Genomic DNA, 21,078 nt, shown 5'->3' on the forward strand with positions numbered 1-21,078 from the left:
CATCCCAGAATGATGACGAATGATTGTGTCATCACCATGGCACACTTGGATCATCCATGTGGGGTTGGTACAGTTTAGCCCTGTTCTATAGCAGGACCATTCCTGGTGCAGCATAAGCGACCAGCTCTTGGAAGAGTCCTGGTGATGGCCAAACTTCTGCCATTTGAGACTTATGGAGGCCACTGTACTCTTGGAAATATTTAGTGCAGCAGAATTGTTTTTGTAACCTTCCCTACATCGGTGCCTTGTAACAATCCCCTCTTTGAGCTCTATGTTTATCTAGACAATAAATGGACTACAAGGTCAATGCCCTGGGGATGGGGAGTCAGGGTTTTAGTATTTGTTCACGGGGAGGAGCAAGGGATCAAACAACCAATTTGATCTAACAGAAACCCAATTGACCTCTTGGTCCTCATTGCCTTAGTGTTTTTTATAAACAGTGACATGTGGCATTACTTTCCTACATAGGAATATTATTTTAGGAAGATTAAACTGATTATGCATATTACCCAACCACTATGAAAACATGACAAGATCAGATTTCCCCAGAAACCCTAACTTATACATCAGAGTCTGTGAAATAAAAAAGGCCTTCTCTTCTTTCTTTTCCCTTTGACTCTGCACCCCTCTCTCTTTTTCTCCTCTGTTTTCCCACCCCCATCTATCCGACCCTTTCTTCCTCTCACCTCCACCCGCTCTTCCCTCTCAGTGGGATCTCTCTGTTGGTGTTGAAACAGCAGGGCATCTCATCACTGCAGCTCCAGTCCCTGAGAGAGATCAGCGCTGGGAACGTTCACATCGCAGAGAACAGTCAGCTCTGCTACTACAACACTGTCAACTGGACACGACTGTTCCGCGCCACAAACCAGAAGGTTCTCGTCCGCAACAACAGAAGCCCACAAGACTGCTGTAAGTTTATATTCAAATCACAACACACACTTTTGCTAAGACTAAATCTTAGGTTTCTCTTTATGAAAACAGAAATGAACATCAACTGAAATTATTCGTCTCCACTTCAGTGAGTCAGTGATGCTGTTAAAGCTATTTTGTGACAGTTTTGACCAAGTATACTGACTGGAAATAAAGTTATTCCACTAGTGCTACTGTAGAGTAACATCACAGGGGCTTTTCAAAATTAAAGACATCTAAATAAATGAATATCAAACTAGTGTCTCTGTGGAAACCACCAACACAAAGTAACAAGAATGCAGAAGAACTGTGGCACTGGTGGCCTAGTGATTAGTTAGCATGCTCCATGTACAGTCGCTGCAGTCCTTGAAGTGCATGGGTTTGAATCTGACCTGTGGCTCTTATCCCACATTGTTTCTCCACACATTTTTCCAACTCCATCCACAGTTTTCTCTTCAATAAATGCATAAAAAGCTTGAAAATAAGTTAAAAGGAAAGAGTGTAGGAGAATGTTTGGGGTACGTGGCAACAGGGTGGTTGAATTGGTGGGAAAGAATCTGTGATTTTTACTGTAAGCTACAGGTACAGTGGCAGAGGGGCACTGAGAGAGACCACTGGCTTCTCCTTTACCAACTTCTCTGCACTGTTTTCAAAAGCCCCTGGATGTGAAAGCATAGAGGGTCTATGACTTTAGTGACGCTAATACATTTTAAAGGCCATATACATATATGTTGGAATATCAGCGTCTACATGTTTGTATATGTGTTTCCATGAGCTAGTCTGCAAGTAATACAAACTTAAACCAGTGTTCTCTACCTCTGCATATGTGTGTATAGCCTTGATTACTAATAACTTTGTGACAGCATCATGGTTCACTACAGAAATCATCAATATGATACCTTAAAAGTCTCAGATATGTATATATTTTATTGTTGTCTTTACATTATATCAATTTTATCATTCTCTGGATATATAAGACTATTCACTTTCTGTGATGCTGTCTTTTTTGCATCCTTTTATCTGCTTTTTCTCTTTTTTTCACATTTAAAGCAAAACAGTTTATTCTCACACAAGAAGGATGAAATTGTATGCTACACACTTCCAAAAAGAGATAAATGAGGGACACCTAGAATTTGACCTGTAGATTTGAGACTTTATGCTCCTTTTTTACTTGTACTGAACCTGTACCGAACTGTGACCCCCCCCCCAACTCAGGTATAAACCCAAATGTGACATCTGTGAACTGTTACACCCCTCCTGTACAGTCCGATGGTCAGCCTGCTGTGACAAAAGCCAATGAGGTTTTCTTTAAAAAGTCTCATAGATGGAAGTCAGATCTATTGTCTTATTTTCAAAACTTAAATAGCTACAAACTGATATTGCAAAACACTGGTAAAAAATTGGCAAAAAAAAAAGGCCAAAAAGTGGCAAAAGATAGGTTAAAAACTGGCAACAACAAGTGGCAATCATGGATGAAAAGTGGCAAAAAATTATGAAAAGCAGCAGTAGAAGGCCATAAGTGGTGATCAGGAAAAAAAAGGAACTAAAATGGGCTAAACAGTGGCATATATGGATTAAAACTGACAAAAAGAAGTGGCAAAATATGGGTCAAAAGTGGCAATGGTAAAAAGTGGTAAAAATGGGGAAAAAAGCTAGAAAATGGGTTGAAAGTGGCAAAACATTGGCATATAAAGAGCCAAAAATAAAGCAAATTTGGTTAAAACCGGCAAAAGAAGTGGCAAATGGCACAAAAAGTGGCAAAAATGGATGAAAAGTAGCAGCAGTTAACCTTGCAAAGCAGATGGATACACCAGTTTTCTTGTTTTTCATTGGCAAATCCATCTTGCAAAGCTCCCATCTGAACTTGGGTTTGGGCCCGGTTAGAAAGTGACAGGACCAATCAGCGACGAGGGGCGGTACTTTCAGGTGCAGCGGAGTCGTGACGTAAACAAGCAGCAGCAAGAGCTGGTGCAGTTATGGAGGGAGAGATTAGCGTGGATGCTGCTAAAGTGCCAGTTTTATCAGAACTTGACGACATTTCTTCGTTAAAAGAAGAACAAAGAACAGCAGTGAGTTGTTTTCTTTTGAAAAACAACAAAAGTTGAGTACTAACATGTCTACAGTTGCCATGTTTCGCATTATTCCCCATAGCTGCGCACGCGCAGCTCGATAGTGGCTACGTCACGTGTTTTGTTGCTCTGATTGGCCCGTAGAGATGTGACAGACAGAACGTTCACCCAATCACACTCCGAGTTTTTTTCAAAGCCTCTGCCTTTCCTCAAACGTTTCCTATTGAAGCTTTCCCGGATGGATGTGTGAAACACATCCATCTGGCGTGTAAGGTTAAGCAGCAGTAGATTAAATCAGCAGGAATGAAAAAAAGCTTGCCAAAATACTTGCAAAAATGGTTAAAACTGGCTAAAAAGAAGCCGCAAACAAGTCGCAATAATATGAAAGTGTCAAAACAGTGTCAAAACTGACATCAGCCACCGTTTCTGCACCAATTCAGTATTGAAAGTATTCCTTGATCACCAGTGTCAGAAGAAAACCTTAATGTTACCAACCCTTATTAAAATGCTTTTGCCATCTCACATGCATACATCACCAGCAAACACAACTAGCAGGCAAATAATGACAAATACTCCACCATCTTCTATTTTAGATTTTTTAGTGATCCAGATCTTCGGCATTGCAGTAAGAGACAATTCTTTCACAAACAGCTCTTCATTGGATATGATTTCAGCTTTTATATTTTTCTTTCTCTTGCCTGTTCTCAGGTTGATTGAAAGTTAGTTTGAGACATTTCAACAATAAAGAGCACCCTTATTTGGCACCAAAACTCAACTTAAGAAATGAATGACCTTACAGAGGTTATTCCCATGGTGTATACAGTCTACGGCCTCATAGGCTGGCCTTGAACGCACGTTTGCTAACAAAATATACTAAGGGATTTCAGTATCTTTTAATGTAATTTCTCCTGTTATATAAGTCATTAGTGGCTGTCTTCACTTTTAAACCTACTAAATGGAGGCTTCATATACAGATTATTGCAGCAGCATTTAACTCTGAAGTTTCCTTTAAGTCTTGGGATGTTTATATATACTTGAACTACAACCTGCTCATAAAACTAAATGAATGCATGCTACCACTTTGTAACAGTCCTGTCTGGGGTTGCAGCCAGCTTGTCTGAGACATTTTGATGACACTGAATATCAGAGTGTTCTGAATGTCTGCTGTTTAATGCTTCTGCTTAGTATTATCATCCAAGATGTATTTTTGTATTCTGGTCATATTTTAAACATCAGTTGTGCAGCTCCAGGCAGCACAGAGAGTTTCTTCTTTTACAAAGTATCTCACAAGAAAAATGTGTTGAAAATGTTTGAGATTTACTCTTTAAGAGAAATCTTACACTTTGCTCAGAAAATTCAGGCTCCCTGACCTGATGCAAACTCAACAAAACTCTGACTATTAAACTATTATATCAGCGTTTATGCGTCAGATGGTTTGACTGGGAAAAACAGCTTTTTAACACATCATTATGCTGCAGCAACAGGCAGCAGAGACACTAAATATAAACACATTTGTCAGCACTATTGCTTTCTATCTGTTGAGAAAATGGAACGATCATGTCTCTAATTTCAAAACCAAAAACAATAATCCCATAATTAGAGCAATTAACATTAAGCACCTTGTAGAAAGTTTTGGTCAAATTGAGTTAGGCAAATATCTGACATGAGAAGACAAAAATTATGTGTCTAAAAATGGAAGTGCTTTTATTTTATCACTGCCACAAGTGTTAGGACATTATTAATTTATGTATAATGTTCATTAATGAGCCAGTATTTGCATTATTGAGTTGGCCCCTTTTCACTGTTCATATGCTCCTTTCCCCTGGGCACTTCCTTGGTGTTGGGCATACACACTCACAAATACACACACTTTTTCTCTCTCAGTGACTTTGAAGACTTTTGGGTGAGACTCAAGACTCACACTGTTCTCCTTGACACAGCTCTGCATGTGTGCATCAGAGTGTGCACGTCAACACTTGACTGAGCCTAGTAGGGACTAGAAAAGGGCAGGACTGCTCTCTTACAGGCCAACAACGACAGAGGAGATGATCCTATTGCTTATTTTTAATGGGACTGTGTGTGTAAAGGCAATGCTTTTCACTTCGCTATTCGTCCAGGTGGAGGGTGGTTATGCACGTCACGTCTGCATGGCAATTAAATCACAGCAGCAGGAAAAAGAGGGCAGTCCAGCATACTTACTCTCTGACAAAGGCCTGAACCAAATAATGGTGAGAATATCCTCATTTTTTAAATCTGGAGTCATTAGAGAGGCTTTGTTAAAAAGTGAAAATAAATTGAACACTACAACACTGCGTCTTGTTTTTTACATCAGGTGATAATTTCATCAATACGCTGGCTAAAAAACATTTCTTTGAAAAAAATAAAGAAGACTCTTTCCATCTGAACGAGGGTTGTAACAAAGAGGAAGGCCTCACTTACATGAAGCACTCAACAGTGTTTAAGGGCACACTAACTCTAGCACCAGTTGCCCCCCTCCCTCTCTGAAGCACACTCTTCTCCCAGTACCCCACTGCCCTGCTCTCACTCTCCAAGCTCCACCAGATCAAAGCATAGATACATCATCAAGTCAGAATATGGCATATACAGTTTACAAGGTTCAGGCTCTCACAGAGTCGGCACAGTGGAATAATACATAAAAACGGACGACAGCTTTACTTTAAGGCTTATTTTGAATCTTTTAGGTCAGATAAAGCTCTGAAACCATCATTGACAGGAACAGTCTTGTACATCATATCCAAGCTGTGCACATGTGCTTGAGTGCATGCATGAACACTCATACTATAGATTTATGAAACAGTCTGACATGTCAGATCACTGTACTATAAATGCAAAGTCAGAATATGACAGTGTGATGTTATAAGAAAGAAGCACATGAATGCTCGCTATAGCCTTCTAGCTACAGTGCAGTAAGGTGTGTAAACATAAATTGATGCATTCAGTGAATGTAAGGTCCAATCCCATTTCTCCCCTTAACCCTCAATCTTACCCTCAAGCTCAACCCTCAGTCTTAACTCACCCCTCAAAACCAAGTGTAAGGGCCATCTCATGACTTAGAAATGAGACACCCCTCAATAGCAGTTACGATTACAGACTGTAGAGGGCAGTAATGCGCCAAAACAGTGTAGTCTGTTGATTCAAAGGAAGAAGAAGAAGAACAAGAACATGTTAATATTCAACCAAATAACATATATAAACACCACGACATTGGAGTGGTTTTTGTACTTTTTAGATCTCTATCAACACAGAAATTTACATTTATAACTCGATTTCTTCCCTGCCTTCGCCGCCATCTTGATAACCCTCAAAACCAAGGGAGGTCCAGGAACAGCTAAAACTGAGGGAGATAACATCCTCAATCTCACCCCTTAAGCTCAACTCTCCAGAGTATTGGGACAGTCCTTGCACTATGCGAGATCGTGCATTTTGAGACTGAGGGTTAAGACTGAGGGTTAAGGGGAGAATTGGGATTGGGCCTAAATATAGAACAAGGTGTTGTTGCTAGTCCAGGAAACTCTAAAAGACAAAGCAAGTACATTTCTAGAAAATGTTAACTTGGATGAGTAGCTCAAGGCGACCTCAGGAGTCCACCATCGTTGTAGTCCATCTACCTGTTCAGGTGAAACAGTAACGCTCATGTGTATAAGCCGTTTTTTAAACTGCATTTTCTGGCACCAAAAATATCGTTGCTGTCTAACTGAACAGCCAAAGCACTACTAAAAGTTACTGATTTCAATTCACTGTTGTGAAAACAAGGCCTCAGACAGGCAGGCCTCGGCTTTCCTCAAGGCTGAGCAGACAAGAGCAGACAAACTCTCCAGCTCCAACCACATGTCAACTTCAAGTACATGAAAGAGGAAGACAGGACTGAGAGATGAGCAAGCATTATTATTGACTTTTTTGTTATGGTTTCTACTTAATTTTCAGTATTAACTGACTATCTAAAAGAAACAATTGAAACACTATTTTAATTCTTAATTGATGAGTTTCTACTGAAAATTAATTATGGAAAAAAATCTTGACTACATCTGAGGTCTCATGTCATTCAGTGTGTTGCAGCAAAACATACTGTTTAAAAAGACTTCAAATATACCAGGTTTTCTCTAAATACATATGAAATTATGCAAATTACAATAACCCATTTATAAGTTAATGACTTGGTGATGCAGTTAAAAGGTCCTATTCAAGTCATACCTGTCCCAAATAAGCCAAGCTACCTTCATCTATTATATCCACATTTTAACATTGAACTTTTTAAGTAAGAGTTGGTGGATTTGGACATCCTGATTCGACACAGAATTAATTTGATATTCTGTCTTTAGCTTGACAGGTTTGTCTTCATATGAAGCTTTCTCCACAAGTCTGCTAGAGTGAAATTGATCCTTTTATGAAATCTTTTCAAATAACCCATTTTTTCCCCCATGTGCTATAATTTGAACTCAGCTGGAGTCTAACAATGAACAATGATGTGTTGTTAAAGTTTGAATACATGCATTAACAGCATTAGGTAAGAAGTCCTCCCTGTCTTATAGAGATTTTAAAAATATGCTTTCACTTAACTTGTAACGGACTAACCTTATATTTATAACCTCAATCCCAAAAAAAAGTTAGAGCACTTTGTAAAATGCAAATAAAAATTGAGTGCAGTAATTTTCAAATCCTTTTAACCCACATTTTTATTCAATTTTTATTTTCATTGGCCCTCAGGCAGCACTGCAGTAAGAACAGGCATGATTCTGCACTGGAAATCAGTGACTGGGTTCTGGAACACTTCCAGTAATTATTGTCTGTCAACACAGTTTGCCATCCATAAATGCAAGTTAAAGCTGTATCATGCAAAGAAGAAGCCATTATATGAACACAATCCAGAAATGCCAAATGCAAAAGCCCATTTAGAATGGACTGAAGCTACATGAAAAACTGCTCTATGGTCAGATGAATCAAAATGTGAAATTCTCTTTGGAAACTGTGTACGCCGTGTCATGCAGTCCTAAAGAGGAGAGGGACCATCCAATTTGTTATCAGCACACAGTTCAAAAGCCTGCAGCTCTGATGGTATGGGGTTGCATTAGTGCCTCTAGCATGGGCAGCTTACACATCTGGATATTCCAAATGAGCCAGTATTTTTCATAAAATGGTAAAATGTCTTAATTTAAACATTTAATATGCTGTGAATAAAATATGGGTTTATTAGATTTGAAAATAACTGTATTTTCAGTTTGATTTTACACAGTGCCCCAACTTTTTTGGAATTTGGGTTGTACACAGAATTCAGAATGCTTCTAAAAATATGTTTATTGACAACACTGTGATAACATTGTGATGGTAGTTCTGTTATCCCATTAATGGCAGTCTCCATTGTGTGTTAGCACTGAGCTAACAAACTACAATGGGCCTCCAGGTCCAGCTGTGAGAAATTAAACCCTCCACAGATTAATGCACTAAATTGAGTCAGAAGTTATCCAGGATGCACATAAACAAAAAACACATTCAAAATCCATCCATGTTCAAAACATGTTAAAAAAAAATGTTAGATACTTCTCCTGTTCCTAGAAAATACAGGGGCAAAACGGAATAAAAGGAAACTCACAGCTTTTTATAGGCTCTAAAACATACTGTAGAGTGGTGAGTCATTAGCAATAAAATGTCAGTGTTTTATAATGACATTTTTACCTTACAGGCCTCCGGCTATTATGTGAGAGAGAAAAGTGTTTTGTTTTCTTCACAGTCCTCCTCAAAAGGTCAAAAGTTTAAAGGAAAATGAGCTGTTATTAGCCCCATCAGTGCATTTGTAGTATAATTTTTCAGCAAGAAAAGGGCTGTTACATAACTCCAGCTGTCTAAGAAGTGTTTGAAGGGTCATGGAAAGCTCCAGCATGTTTAGCACACACAGGTAATTTTTGTCCTATTCAGACCGCAGGTTCAAGGTGGGATATTTACACACCTCTGACCTTCAGTGGGAATTTCACAGAGGCAAAATGTGGGGTAATGTGATCCTCCCTTTGTGCTGGCTCTAGGGATAGTAATAGAAGTGTCACAGGGGCGAGACATGATGAAATTAGCATCCAAGATAGCAAATAAAGACATAAAGACTTGTAAACAGATTGGTGGAGATGGGATCAGCAGGACCATGTTGGGGAAAGCCATGGTGTATGTGTGGAAGTCTAACTGAGTGTGTGCACGGAGCTCCTACTGTGTGTTTACATATCAAGCTCTCTCACTTTCTTTAACTATTTGTCTTCTGGCCTTGAAATAACAATGTATTATATCAAAGGACTTCATCCATTTTTTTTCTTACTCATTAAGTTTGCATTATGATGACACTATTAGAATATTACACATGCTGATTTACAATACAGAAAGCTCATGATCTTTGGAGGCCTAGGCTTACAGTTGTAGGTTTGTGAGTTGCATTTTACTGTTTTGGGATAATTTACTTGGTCAAAATGCTTCAACACGTTTTGTATGAAACTATGAACTATTGGGAAACTTTAAAAAGAAGAAACAATTGAAAGACCCAAGGCCCCACAAAATGGGTTGGTCCACCTGAATTTCCTTCATGCACACACTGGGGAGATTGATTAAAAGTCAATCAGTTATTTTTAGAGTTGCATTAACCTCCTGAGACTGATGTCATCACAACAACAAGAAAGTCAGTTTAGAAGAAGTCAAACAACTTTTGAACCATATGTTGTTGCCACTAGCTTTCTCCGCTCTTGCAGCTTGCTGTTGTACCATTCTAATGCCGCTATCCACACCTCCATAGCCCTCATGGAAGCTTTTCTAGCAAGCCTGGGACTTGGATGACTTTCCTTGGTGTTTAAAGATTAAATCCACACCAGTAAATCCAATATTGAACATCTTTTTTAATCAATTTTTAATCAGTTATCATTCATTTCTGATGCTAGTGGCTAATGCTGTCCACCATAGTGTTCGTCGCATGGGCTGTGACAATTAGTGGCAGGCTGTTCTGTTGTCTTGCCAGGCTTTGGCCATGTCTTTATACTCAGATCATGCAGAGGATGGCCTGAATATCTCATAATGGTGGGTTTTTGGGGTAATCCCTTCACTGATGTCTGCATATTTGAGGTCAGGATGGATTAACTTTTACCTGGTCAATACTACATTAGCTTCAATAGAACAGGTCTAACCAGGTGTAATACTGTGCTTATGCAATTGATAGGATTTAGTTGCATTTGGTTGATACAGCTATTGATTAAATGAAACACCTTAGTGCTGTAAAAAAAGAGCTTCCAGCCTCACTGTATTATTTGTAGCATCTGATTTTCCCACTTCAGCTCAACATTTCTCACATGGTCTTTATAATGGATGAGCTTGGATCAAAATTTGCTAAATCAATGCAGTTCACATTTAGTACAAAAGATGTTGAGACTAGTTTTGATTCATCCTTTTCTATACTAGCCCTAAACATGCATTCTTCAACTTTTCAACCTCATCTTTAAATTGCTCCCATCACTGCCATACGGATCAAACCCATTATGTTACTCTGTGCTGCACACTGGTGAGGATAATTTTCCTCAGCTGTCTGTTTATACTCTTTAGCATTTACAATGGTGCCCCTGCTTTAAGTGCAGCCTTTGATGGAGAAGAAAGGGATGCAGCAAACTACTGCAAGAGTTGAGCTTCAGAAACACCGTTCCACAGATCTTTTTAAGTCTTTTAACATCATCCAAATTCTCTGAGAGATGTTTGTCTACTCAGAAATTATTTCTGTGTCCTGCTGCTTTGTCTTTTTTCTTGAAATCAACAGATTTTTTTCCCTGTCTATAACTCTTCTCTCTCATCATCATCACCCCGTTCTCCTTCCCAGTTAAGAGTTCCGATCATCCTCATTATCATAGCCTGTTCTCATGTCTCCCAGGGGACTCACAAAGGCACCCTTGGGCTCAAGCCCCATGGGATTTTGTTTTCCAGCCGTGTCAGAAACATCTGAAGTCGGTATTGTTTTGATCTTTGGAGTGCTGTGTAGTTAAAAAGCAATCCAACCTCTCCTCCTCCCATGTTTATTTCCTCCTTTTTTTTTTATTACCCATCATTCCTCCTTCTCCTCGTGTTTCCCTGTGCTGGTCAGTTTACCTAAGGCGCTGGAAGCCCAACAGAGATGCTTTTGTCTTGTGTGAAAGGGAATGCTTTCATCCTCTGGCCTCAAAGGAAACACTTGATTTCTTTTTTCCCTCCATGTATCTGCATACATCGGTCTGATTTTTCAAGCATTAGGAGCGAGGTTATGGCTTACAACAAGGCATCACCCGTGGCTTACATGTGGCCAGGACTCTGAAAAAGAACACAGTGGAATAAAAAGTAAATATTCTAATCTGTTTAAAGATCACATCAGATGAAGATGGGCAGTTAAAGTCCTGCAGCTTTGTCACCGTGTTCCTTCAGCACTCTGATATTGTCACTGAAATAGTCTCAGATAGAGCAACCTTTGTTGCACTGAGGGTTTAAGGGGACCAATGCAAGAGAGAGAGAGAGATAACAGATAAGGAGGGATGAGAACAGAGTGCATGTAATGGCCTGAGTGTTGCTACTATATGAGAAGAGACACAGAGAGCAGCATACAGATTGCTCACTGTGAATGAGTTTCTGTGAAAAGGGGCTTTCTTTTTGGTGACTGAATGCAGCCTAAAATTAAACCAACCACACTTCATGCATGTTCCTTTGTAATCAAATGCTTTTTTATGACATCAAAAATTTGTACTGATCCGTTGTTTCAACTGATTTGTTGTGCCATATTCAGTTGCTATTATTTTTATTCTAAAGCCAATTAAAAATTCTAAGTTTTCAGTGAATTATATAATCTTAGATTAAAGTTACATTATAATAGGAGAAGAATGGTGTTAATTCTGATAAATCGCTAAAAATAAAAGAACTGACAGTGCTAGTGTTGGCAATAATGCCTTAAGCTGGAGGCATTATGTCTCTGGGTTGTCCATCCATCTGTCTGTCCAGGAATGCTTTTCTTCAAACTTGGCACAAATGTTGAGTCTTCCTCATGGATGTATTTATTAAGTTTTAGTCATCGGTCAAAGTTCAAGATCATTGAACCTCAGGGTCACTCCTTTTGAATGGTATCCTAAGAATGCCTCATTTTTTAAAGTTATATAAATGTTTTATCTGCCTCAAGGATGAAATGATTTTAGAGGTCATAGGTCAAGATCATTGGGCCCTATTTTCATCCCTTGTTTCTGAATTGGATATCTACAGAATGCTTTGAGGTATTTTTCATGAACTTTGCACTCATCTGCCCTCTGACTCAGGGATGAACTGATAGGATTTTACATGCACAAGGTCATTCGACCTCAAATCTTGAGCACATAATAAGTCAAGAATGTCAATTTTTGTGAAGTCTAACACAAACCTACATTTGGGGACCTGAGGGAGATTTAAGGTTACTGTGACCTTACATGTTGTTAAGGCCACAGTGACCATGGTTGTATCTGAAGTCACACACTCATTCCCTTCTCCACTGGACCCCAAATGGCATGCCCTGAGGCAGGTCTAGGTCTTCAATGAAAATTTGTACAGCCACATGTTATAAATCCAACTATATCCCAAGTGAAAAGCATAACATGTAAGGCGATTCATGTCCAGGATTCTGGTGTTTTAGGAACTTCAATGTAGAGGATCGTAATGGCAGATATGCAAACTAGCTGTGAGCATACCGTCACCTGCTGTATTGGACTGTGGGAGCCGTGTCACTGCTGTCACACAGTTAAACATGTATCACCAATAGCTTATTAATATCAATAACAATGATTGGGGATTGAAATTAAAGGTAGAATTTCACTGAAACCTAATTCTGTACTCATCTTATTTACAAAAAAAAAAAAAAAACATTGATTAAAAATTAATAAAATGTTCAGCAACATGAGGATTAATGTTTTCAAGCTGATTCTAATTTATCTACACTGTCATCTCCTTTGAATAAAATGTTTCTTGGTTGGTGTCAAGGTTTGATCTTCATTCGGGTAAATTTGTTTTGCAAACAGGAGTTTTGGAATTCTAAATATGAAAACAACAAATAACAAAACTCATTCACAATTCAGGACACAATCAGATAAAATACATTAAAAACTATTTAAAACATTAAAATATTAAAACTAGAAAAGCACTCAGAGAGTGCATACCTCCACCATTAGCCCTATCTCCCAATAGTAACTAATCCTTTAAAAAATTCTTGGATCCAGACGGTGATCCAGATCACTCATAAAATCTAATCTATTCTTCCTTATGCCATTTCTGACATTTCCTGAAAATGTCATCAAAATCCGTCCATAACTTTTTAAATTATGTTGCTAACAAATAAACTAACAAACCCTGCCGATCACATAACCTCCTCGACGGAGGTAACAAACATTGGTGTCTAAAACCAAGTCCTGATACAGTGCTTTTAAAAAAAATAATTCTAAAATAATACATATTCCAGTTAAGTGCATCATCTTGTGCAAGTTTTTTTGAGAAGCTGTAGGTTCAAAAGTGCTCCTGTTGCTTTTAGTTTTCTCTTTAAGAGGAACAAAGAGACAGCCAGAGTGAAGAAGTTGAAACTCAGACTTTAAAGGATGAGAACAGTCATGGAGAACAGAGCTGGCCTTACACCACTGCTGTGAAGAATAAAGATCTGATAGGCTGAGCTGTGGCTCACCTTTAAGCTTGCTTGCCCACTTTACAACTTGGTTTAGAGCATCCTTGTTATTGAAAGACAAGTAACCAAACCATGAAATAAGGGAAAAAGACAGGAGAGATTCAGTGAAAGCTGGATGAAATAAAATCATCAGAGTTTATCGATGTGAAAACAAGCAAGGGTCCGAAGACAAAACAGATATTGATTTGCCTTTGTACACAGCCTCACAGTTTCTCTTAAAGGTCAGTTTGGAGGCGATAATACTTACAGACGCATTCAACAGCCTGAGTTTTGATCATTGTAGGCAGGGTTGGACTGGCAATCTGGCATACCAGGCATTTTCCCGGTGGGCCGACGCACTGTAGGGCCAGTACGAGCTATTTATTTTCATTTATTTGCTAAGCACCAGCCCATAGAGCAGAGGCAGCAGGCCATTGTTTATTTCTTTATAATGACAGTTCACTGGCCCAGTCTCATCTCCTAAAGGTGTGTAACAGGTACATCATGAGCATCAGGGGAGAGTGAAGCACAGGGTGAGTGGGTGACTTTCACAGCACAAATGTTTGTTAGAATGTGCATCATTTATTTGCAAAATCATGTTTCTCCTGATGTGTATTGAAAGGCAAGTCAAAATTTGCCAATAAATGATTCATGTTTTTGTGCCACTTATTCACATCACTCTGAATATGTAAAGCCCTCTAGAAATAAAAGTACTGAATTCAGACTTTATCCTGTGCCAGTATTTTCATTCATATTGATTACTCTTAGTTTGAATAGTAGAATAAAATCTCACCTTTAATTAATTTGCTGTTTTTCTTATATCAGAGTTAAATCAATCTATTTGCCCATTTTATTTAATTTCTGATTTTGGTGATGTTGCTGAAATGGAACAAAAGTCTTTAATCTCTTATTATTCTTGTGTTGGTCTCTCATTTCTACAGCTGTTAAGATTTAAAAAAATCTTTGTGCGTGGGCCCAGCTTAAGCTGAAATCAACAAGTCTGCATGCAGGTGCAGGAGCTCTCTGTGTCCCACAAGTGCTTTGTCACTGTTGGCTCAGCACTTTCATAATGAAGCAGAAAAGCCCCCTCCTTTTAGCTCTGCAGAGAAACAAACCACACAGTCCTGTCTATGCACATTCACATAAAGACGCTTTATTCCATTTACTGAACACCCTGTAAAATATAAATGCGACTGGACTGAGCTAATAAATGTAATGTTTTAGGAACTCTTGCCTGGACTGTGTGGGAGCATTCTGTGGGAGGAACTAGGTCATCTTTCAGTTCATCCAGGAGGCTAATTATTGTGTGACTCTTCAGTGCGTATTGTTCGTCTTTGAGGCCCACACCTCTTCCTCTGTCTTGCAGCAATTAATCCAACTGCTGTTTAGGAAAGCCGTCCCCACAAAAACGCCTTTTATAGACCACCGCAAATTAACAGCTGCTCTGTGGAGGTGGAGAAATTTGATGCAGAGTAGAGCCCTTGCAAATTGCACAGGCCTTAGCACATCCAGCCCTGTGTCTTCCAGAAATAATGGAACTATTTTGGCTAATTTCATAAACAGCTAATTAAGGGAAATTTGGGTTCATTATTTGCACCTGCAGTGAGTCTTCAGAGCTAATCTCCATCCTGCATGATTGTAATTCTATGCTTGTTTTCTGTCATTCTTTGTGTATGTGTGTGTGTCTTTTGAGCAGCCAAGGATCACATGGTGTGTGACCCGCTGTGTTCAGACGCAGGGTGTTGGGGTCCTGGCCCAGACCAATGTCTCTCCTGCAGATTCTTCAGCCGGGGAAGAACATGCGTGGATACATGTAACCTCTACGAAGGGTGAGTTATGCATGAGCATGCACACGTACACTCCAGTACATAACAGAGTGTCCCTATCATCCTACCAGGAGATTAGAGATAAATGCTTGAATGGTTGTATCCAAAATAATGAGGGGGGGTGGGTACATGGATCTGTTGTAAATCCTCTTTACAAAGCATGTTGGATAAAGTGTAAAAAGAGAGGCTTTTTAGCATTAAATGCTTTTATGTTGAAATCATCCTTATCATCTATATGTAATGTAAAATAAGTGGCTGCATAAATATTCACCTCCTTTAAGTCAGTATTTAGTGGATACACCTTTGGCTGCAATCACAGCACTGAGTCTGTGTGGATAGGTCTCAATCAGGCTTGCACATCTCAACACTGCAATTTTACTCCATTCTTCTTTGCAAAACTGCTCAAGCTCTGTCAGGTTGCACAGGTATCGGGTGTGAACAGCCCTTTCCAAGTTCAGCCACAAATTTTCTTTTCATTGTCTTGCTGGAATATAAATCTTCTCCCAAGACGTAGTTCTCTTACAGACTGAATACGATTGTTCTCCAGGATTTTCCTCTTTTTGTCATATTCATTTTACCCTCTACCTTTACAAGCCTTCCAAGGCTGGCTGCCAAGAAGCATCCTCACAGCATGATGCTGCCACTACCATGCTTCACAGTGGGTATGGTGTTTTTGTGGTGATGTGCAGTGTTTGGTGTTCGCCAAACATAGCTTCTTGTCTGATGGCTAAAATGCACCATTTTGGTCTTATCAGACAAAATAACTTCCTTTTTTTGACCATGGATTCTCCTGCATGACTTTGGCAAACTCTTGTTGAGATTTAATATGAGTTTTCTTCAACAGTGGCTTTCTCTTTGTCACTCTCCCATAAAGCTTTGACTGGTGAACCTGGGCTACAGCTTTTGTGTGAAGAGTCTTTCCCATCTCAGCTGCTGAAGCTTGTGACTGCTTCAGAGTAGTGATAGGTGGCCTCTCTCACTAGTCTCCTTCTTGCATGGCCCCTCAGTTTGTGAGGACGGCCTGATCCAGGCAGATTAACACATGTGCCATATTCCTTCCATTTCTTGATGATGGATTTAACTGAACTCAGGGGGATGTTCAGTGCCTTGGAATTTTTTTGTATCCATCCCCCAACTTACGCTTTCCAATAACCTTTTCTTTTAGTTTTTTGGAGTGTTCTTTTGTCGTCATGGTATAATGGTAGCCAGGAATACTGATTAAGTCGTGACTGGACCTTCCAGACACAGGTGTCTTTATACTACTATCACTTGTGACACATTCACCGCAATCAGGTGATTCCCATTTCTCTAATCGTGAGACTACCATCAATTTGCTGGACCTTTGTTGAATTTGGTCAGTCACTTTAAAGGGGGTGATTAATACTGCAATCACTGATTGTGCCTTATATATTTTTGTTAAATTTATATTACTTTGTAGAAATATATTTTCACTTTGACATCAAGAATTTTTTTGTATTATTTTTGTGTGAAAAAGCTGAATCATGTTGATATTAACTGATTTATAAGATCAATGAAAGGGTAAAACATCCAAAGGGGGTTTATAACTTTTATCAGGGCTGTCTCTGTGCTTACTGTTTAGTTTTGTGCATGTGTTAAAAAGACATACCTGAGTTGTAACAATCTCACAAGACAGAACATTTAAATCCTTAGAAGATGATATACAAAAATATATTGCAACAATAATATGGAATGACATCTTTTAAAGTGTTCTTTCCCTTCTTGGTCTTTGTACTTCTTCTTTTTTACTAGTGGATGCTCAATGAATAAAACAAAGCACTTAATCACAAAAGGTCGCACACTTGTTCACTGTGCTTTTTCTAGGTTGAGATAAATCTTTAATGTCTTCAATTTTTCACACTGACTAACCCAAAGTGATAAAATGGAGATGTTGAACAAAACTGCAGTTTTTCCTTTTTAACGCTGGTTTATTTCAGGACAGTCAAAACATAAAACTTTGAATAGCTAAATTACAGCTGCTTTTCCTTGGACTGGTACAAAGCGACCTTTCAGGGGCACTGTTATTTAATCATAAATGAGAAAAATGAAACTGAAATTATTCAATCTACTCCAGTCTTACATAATGTACACATTTGATCCTCGCCACTTCTTTTCACTACCTCTGCTAAATGCAGAAAAAGAAAAAAAAGAGAGGGGAAAATTGACAATAAGCATTTTTCATCTGTGTATGAAGTTCACAAAACCAGCAAGAAAAGAAGATGGGGAAAAAACATCTAAATTAAATTTAGAGCATGTCATTCATCTTCTGGACAGTTTACAACAAATACAATCTCCCAAATAAATAAGAATAGTGTCTGTACCTCATTTATGCAAAAAAATGTTTGATTGATATCATTGTACTGTACTCATTCTAAATCATTTTCATCAGGGAAGGAAACCCCCAATAACTCAAAAAAAGATGAGCTACTTGTGCTCTATTCAGGTCAAGTCAGGTATGGGAGCATATGCAGGTTCTGTGCATTGCCGCGTCAAACTTGGCCCTGTACTGCTCTGGAAGTCCTGATGGCCACTGTGCAGAGTTGTGCCAGGCCCATGCCCAGTCTCACCAAGTATCTTCCCAGCTGCCCCCTCCACAATGCACAGGGCTGACCCCAAGGTCTGGTCCAACCTACCAGGTCCTGGGTACCCAATATGTGGTGAGCTGGACTAGGCCCAGGAAAGCACAGCAGATGCCCATAGAAGGGCAGCTGCCACTCTTGTATCCAGCAGCTGACCCTTCCCATCACCGTTCTCCTGAGCATGTCACTTTAGACACACAGTCTTGCCAAGTTGTAACAAAGGAGTGCCACACTTCCCAGAGAACCCATCACCCTGGAGCACAGAAGTCACTTTCATGCAATTTAATCCGGTGCAGATGACGAATATTTTGATGCACACTGCATCTTCATCCAACAGTAGTGAGAAGGGTGTTTAAATTTTTCAGTGTCAACCCTGATTGGTTGCGTTGAGTAGGAAGTCAGCACACATGGAACCAATACTGTGACAGCATTCATACCTAGCCCTCTAATTCAATCAGCAATGTGTAATTATTTTTCCATCATAACATACACAATATATGTACGATACACACACTATACATAGATAACAACTGATAAAGACAAATCAGCTGCATGCATGCTTTCTTGTTCCTGGTTAAGTTGCATAAAAGTGACTCGTGCTCTTCTTCTTTCGGTTTGCCTGTGAGTAAGTATCTATGGAAACAATCTTTGTACAACAAACAAAGGATTTTATTGATTTATGTTGTCGTACAGTATAACATTTCCAAAAGGAAACCTCTTTTCCTAAAACATAATTGCCTTTTTGGATAATGTTAATGATGTGGATTAAATTTAACTATTAGGAAAGAAATGTCAGACTTCATAGCTAAGCCATGATGTGAACAAATGTAGGAATATCAGAGAATAAAGTATTAGGTGCTGAAATAACTTTATCAATCAATCTTTGTTTGTCTAGCACTTTTCATACAAGACAATGTAGCACAAGGGGCTTTACACACAAACAAAACAATAAAAAAAGGGAAAAAAATACATCCCTCCACCCTACCCCATCCCTCCCTCCCAAGCCCTTTCCCCAACCCATCCCTGTCCCCTCATCCCCACCCCATAATCCATACACAATATTGGCAATATATCATAAAGCATTGAGTAGTTATAAAAGCACTATACAAGCTCAAATCCATTTGCCAAGTCCATTTTATTTCATGAGCAATGGATTCAGTAAGAGCAGGAACGGGCACACTTTAAGGGAAAATAATAAAATAATTGCAGGATAAAGGCAAACTTTAGCAAAAAATACAATACAATACAATACAATACAATACAATAATAACTTTATTTATCCCCGCAGGGAAATTCAATTGTCTGGAGTCTCTCTTATCTGTTTACGGTAGAATTATAAAGTAAGAAAAAAAGGTGGTAATATTGGTGAAAAACTGTTTAAAGGTGACAAAAATCAATTATAAGTGGCAAAAATAGATTAAAGAGTGGCAAACATTGGTTTAAAGTGGCAAAAATAGTTTAGAAATGGTATTAATGGATGACACAGCAAATATTGATCAAGAAAGGGGAAAAGTGGCATAGATGGGAAGTAAAATGGTGAATAGCAGTTTAAAAGTGGCAAAGATGGGATATAGTGGCAAAAAATAGGTCAACGTGGCAAAAAACATTAGCAAATAGGTGCACAAATGGGTGTCAAAAATTGTGAAAAGCCGTTTAAAAGTTGCAAAAGTTGGCAAAAATGGAAAAAAGTGATGAAAATAATAAAAAAGTAGTTAAAAAAAAAAGGCTGAAAAGGCAAAAATAAGTTAAACGTGCAAAAGTTGGTGGAAATCAGCCATGAAATGTCATTGAAGAATGGCAAAGTATGTTAAATGGGTCAAGGAAAAGTTAAATGAGGCAAAAATGGAAATAAAAACTGAATCAGCAAACAGATAGGTATCCGTGGGGGTCACAAAATTGTCGCAAACCAATACTTCTTCGTATGAGCTTTTTGAACAAACAACTGGAAATTTGAAACAAAAAAACTCTTTCAAAGAAATACTGCCACAGAAATAAGTTTTATCCTTATTTGAGGGTTTTATTTCTATTATGCTTAGAAATAAATGTACCAAGACCCTTTATCCTCAGTTTGTCAGTATGAAAATGGTTTCAGACCTTGGAGGTAAAAGTTGGGATGGAAATAGTCTGTCAAGTCTCTATGATAACCAGTGAGTGTTCTTTATGCATAACTGAAGTCTCGACCTCCCAGACTACTTTTAAAGACTGAAGGTAGAGACTGGCAGTTTGGGAGTGTATTATTCTAAAGTGATAATACGACACTATGAGCACTGATGTTGCCTGACCCTTAAGAGCTTTGCAGTGAGAAGAGAGATTTTAAATTCTATTGCAGAGAAGCTAAAACAGGAGTAATGTGATCTCTTTGTCTACCTCAAATCAGTACACTTTCTGCAACATTTTTGGACCAACTAAAGATAAATGATGAAAGATAAAGCATTGGTGAAAAATGTCCCACTGATCAATTCAAGAAAAAGGTACATAAATGAATCAACTCGCCCTATTCTGCTATGAAAAGAAGGAATTTTCTAGTGATGATTGTAAGACCTGCTACACAACCCTTTATCAAAACTTTAACAGCCTGAGGCTCTCTGTAACAGCTTTCAAGTTCAGCAGTCATTTTTGTTTACTTTGCATAATATTGAAGAGCTGGAGGTGAAAATAATCATTAGGATGGAGTAGAAACTCATTTTAAAGGCACCCCTACAGCTTCAAAGCAACAGGGGTCCCTTGATTTTAAAGGGAGCTACAGAGTGATAATATCTACCTGAGAACAGAAGGTGATGAGACCAGCTCCCCTGGTGAGTTCAATTAATAAGATCCTAGATTTGTTTCGTCTTGTTAAACTGCTTCAAGGGATGATTTAAAGTTCTCTTTTCTTTATCAAAACATCTTTGGTGGCTGCAGTGGAGAGATACGGGAAGGACCTGAGGGTGCTGTTAGGGCAGGGGGGCTAGGCGTGTCACTGCGTGTCACAGTCACTGCTTGCGCACGGGGCCACGCCCTGCCTACCTGTCCAC

The 21,078-nt window shown here is 38.9% G+C and overlaps 1 protein-coding gene across 1 annotated transcript in view; it reads left to right on the forward strand.

Moving 5' to 3' along the window:
- The window catches only part of LOC121522464 (receptor tyrosine-protein kinase erbB-4-like), a 536,924-nt gene that overhangs the window by 402,978 nt on the left and 112,868 nt on the right, over nt 1-21,078 (forward strand). The window contains exons 12-13 of the mRNA XM_041806890.1: nt 710-909; nt 15,338-15,470. Of these exons, the coding sequence (XP_041662824.1) occupies nt 710-909; nt 15,338-15,470 (333 nt within the window). The remainder of the gene's footprint in view (nt 1-709; nt 910-15,337; nt 15,471-21,078) is intronic.

Source organism: Cheilinus undulatus, linkage group 15 (assembly GCF_018320785.1).
Source record: "Cheilinus undulatus linkage group 15, ASM1832078v1, whole genome shotgun sequence".
In the NCBI taxonomy this organism is placed as follows: Eukaryota; Metazoa; Chordata; class Actinopteri; order Labriformes; family Labridae; genus Cheilinus; species Cheilinus undulatus.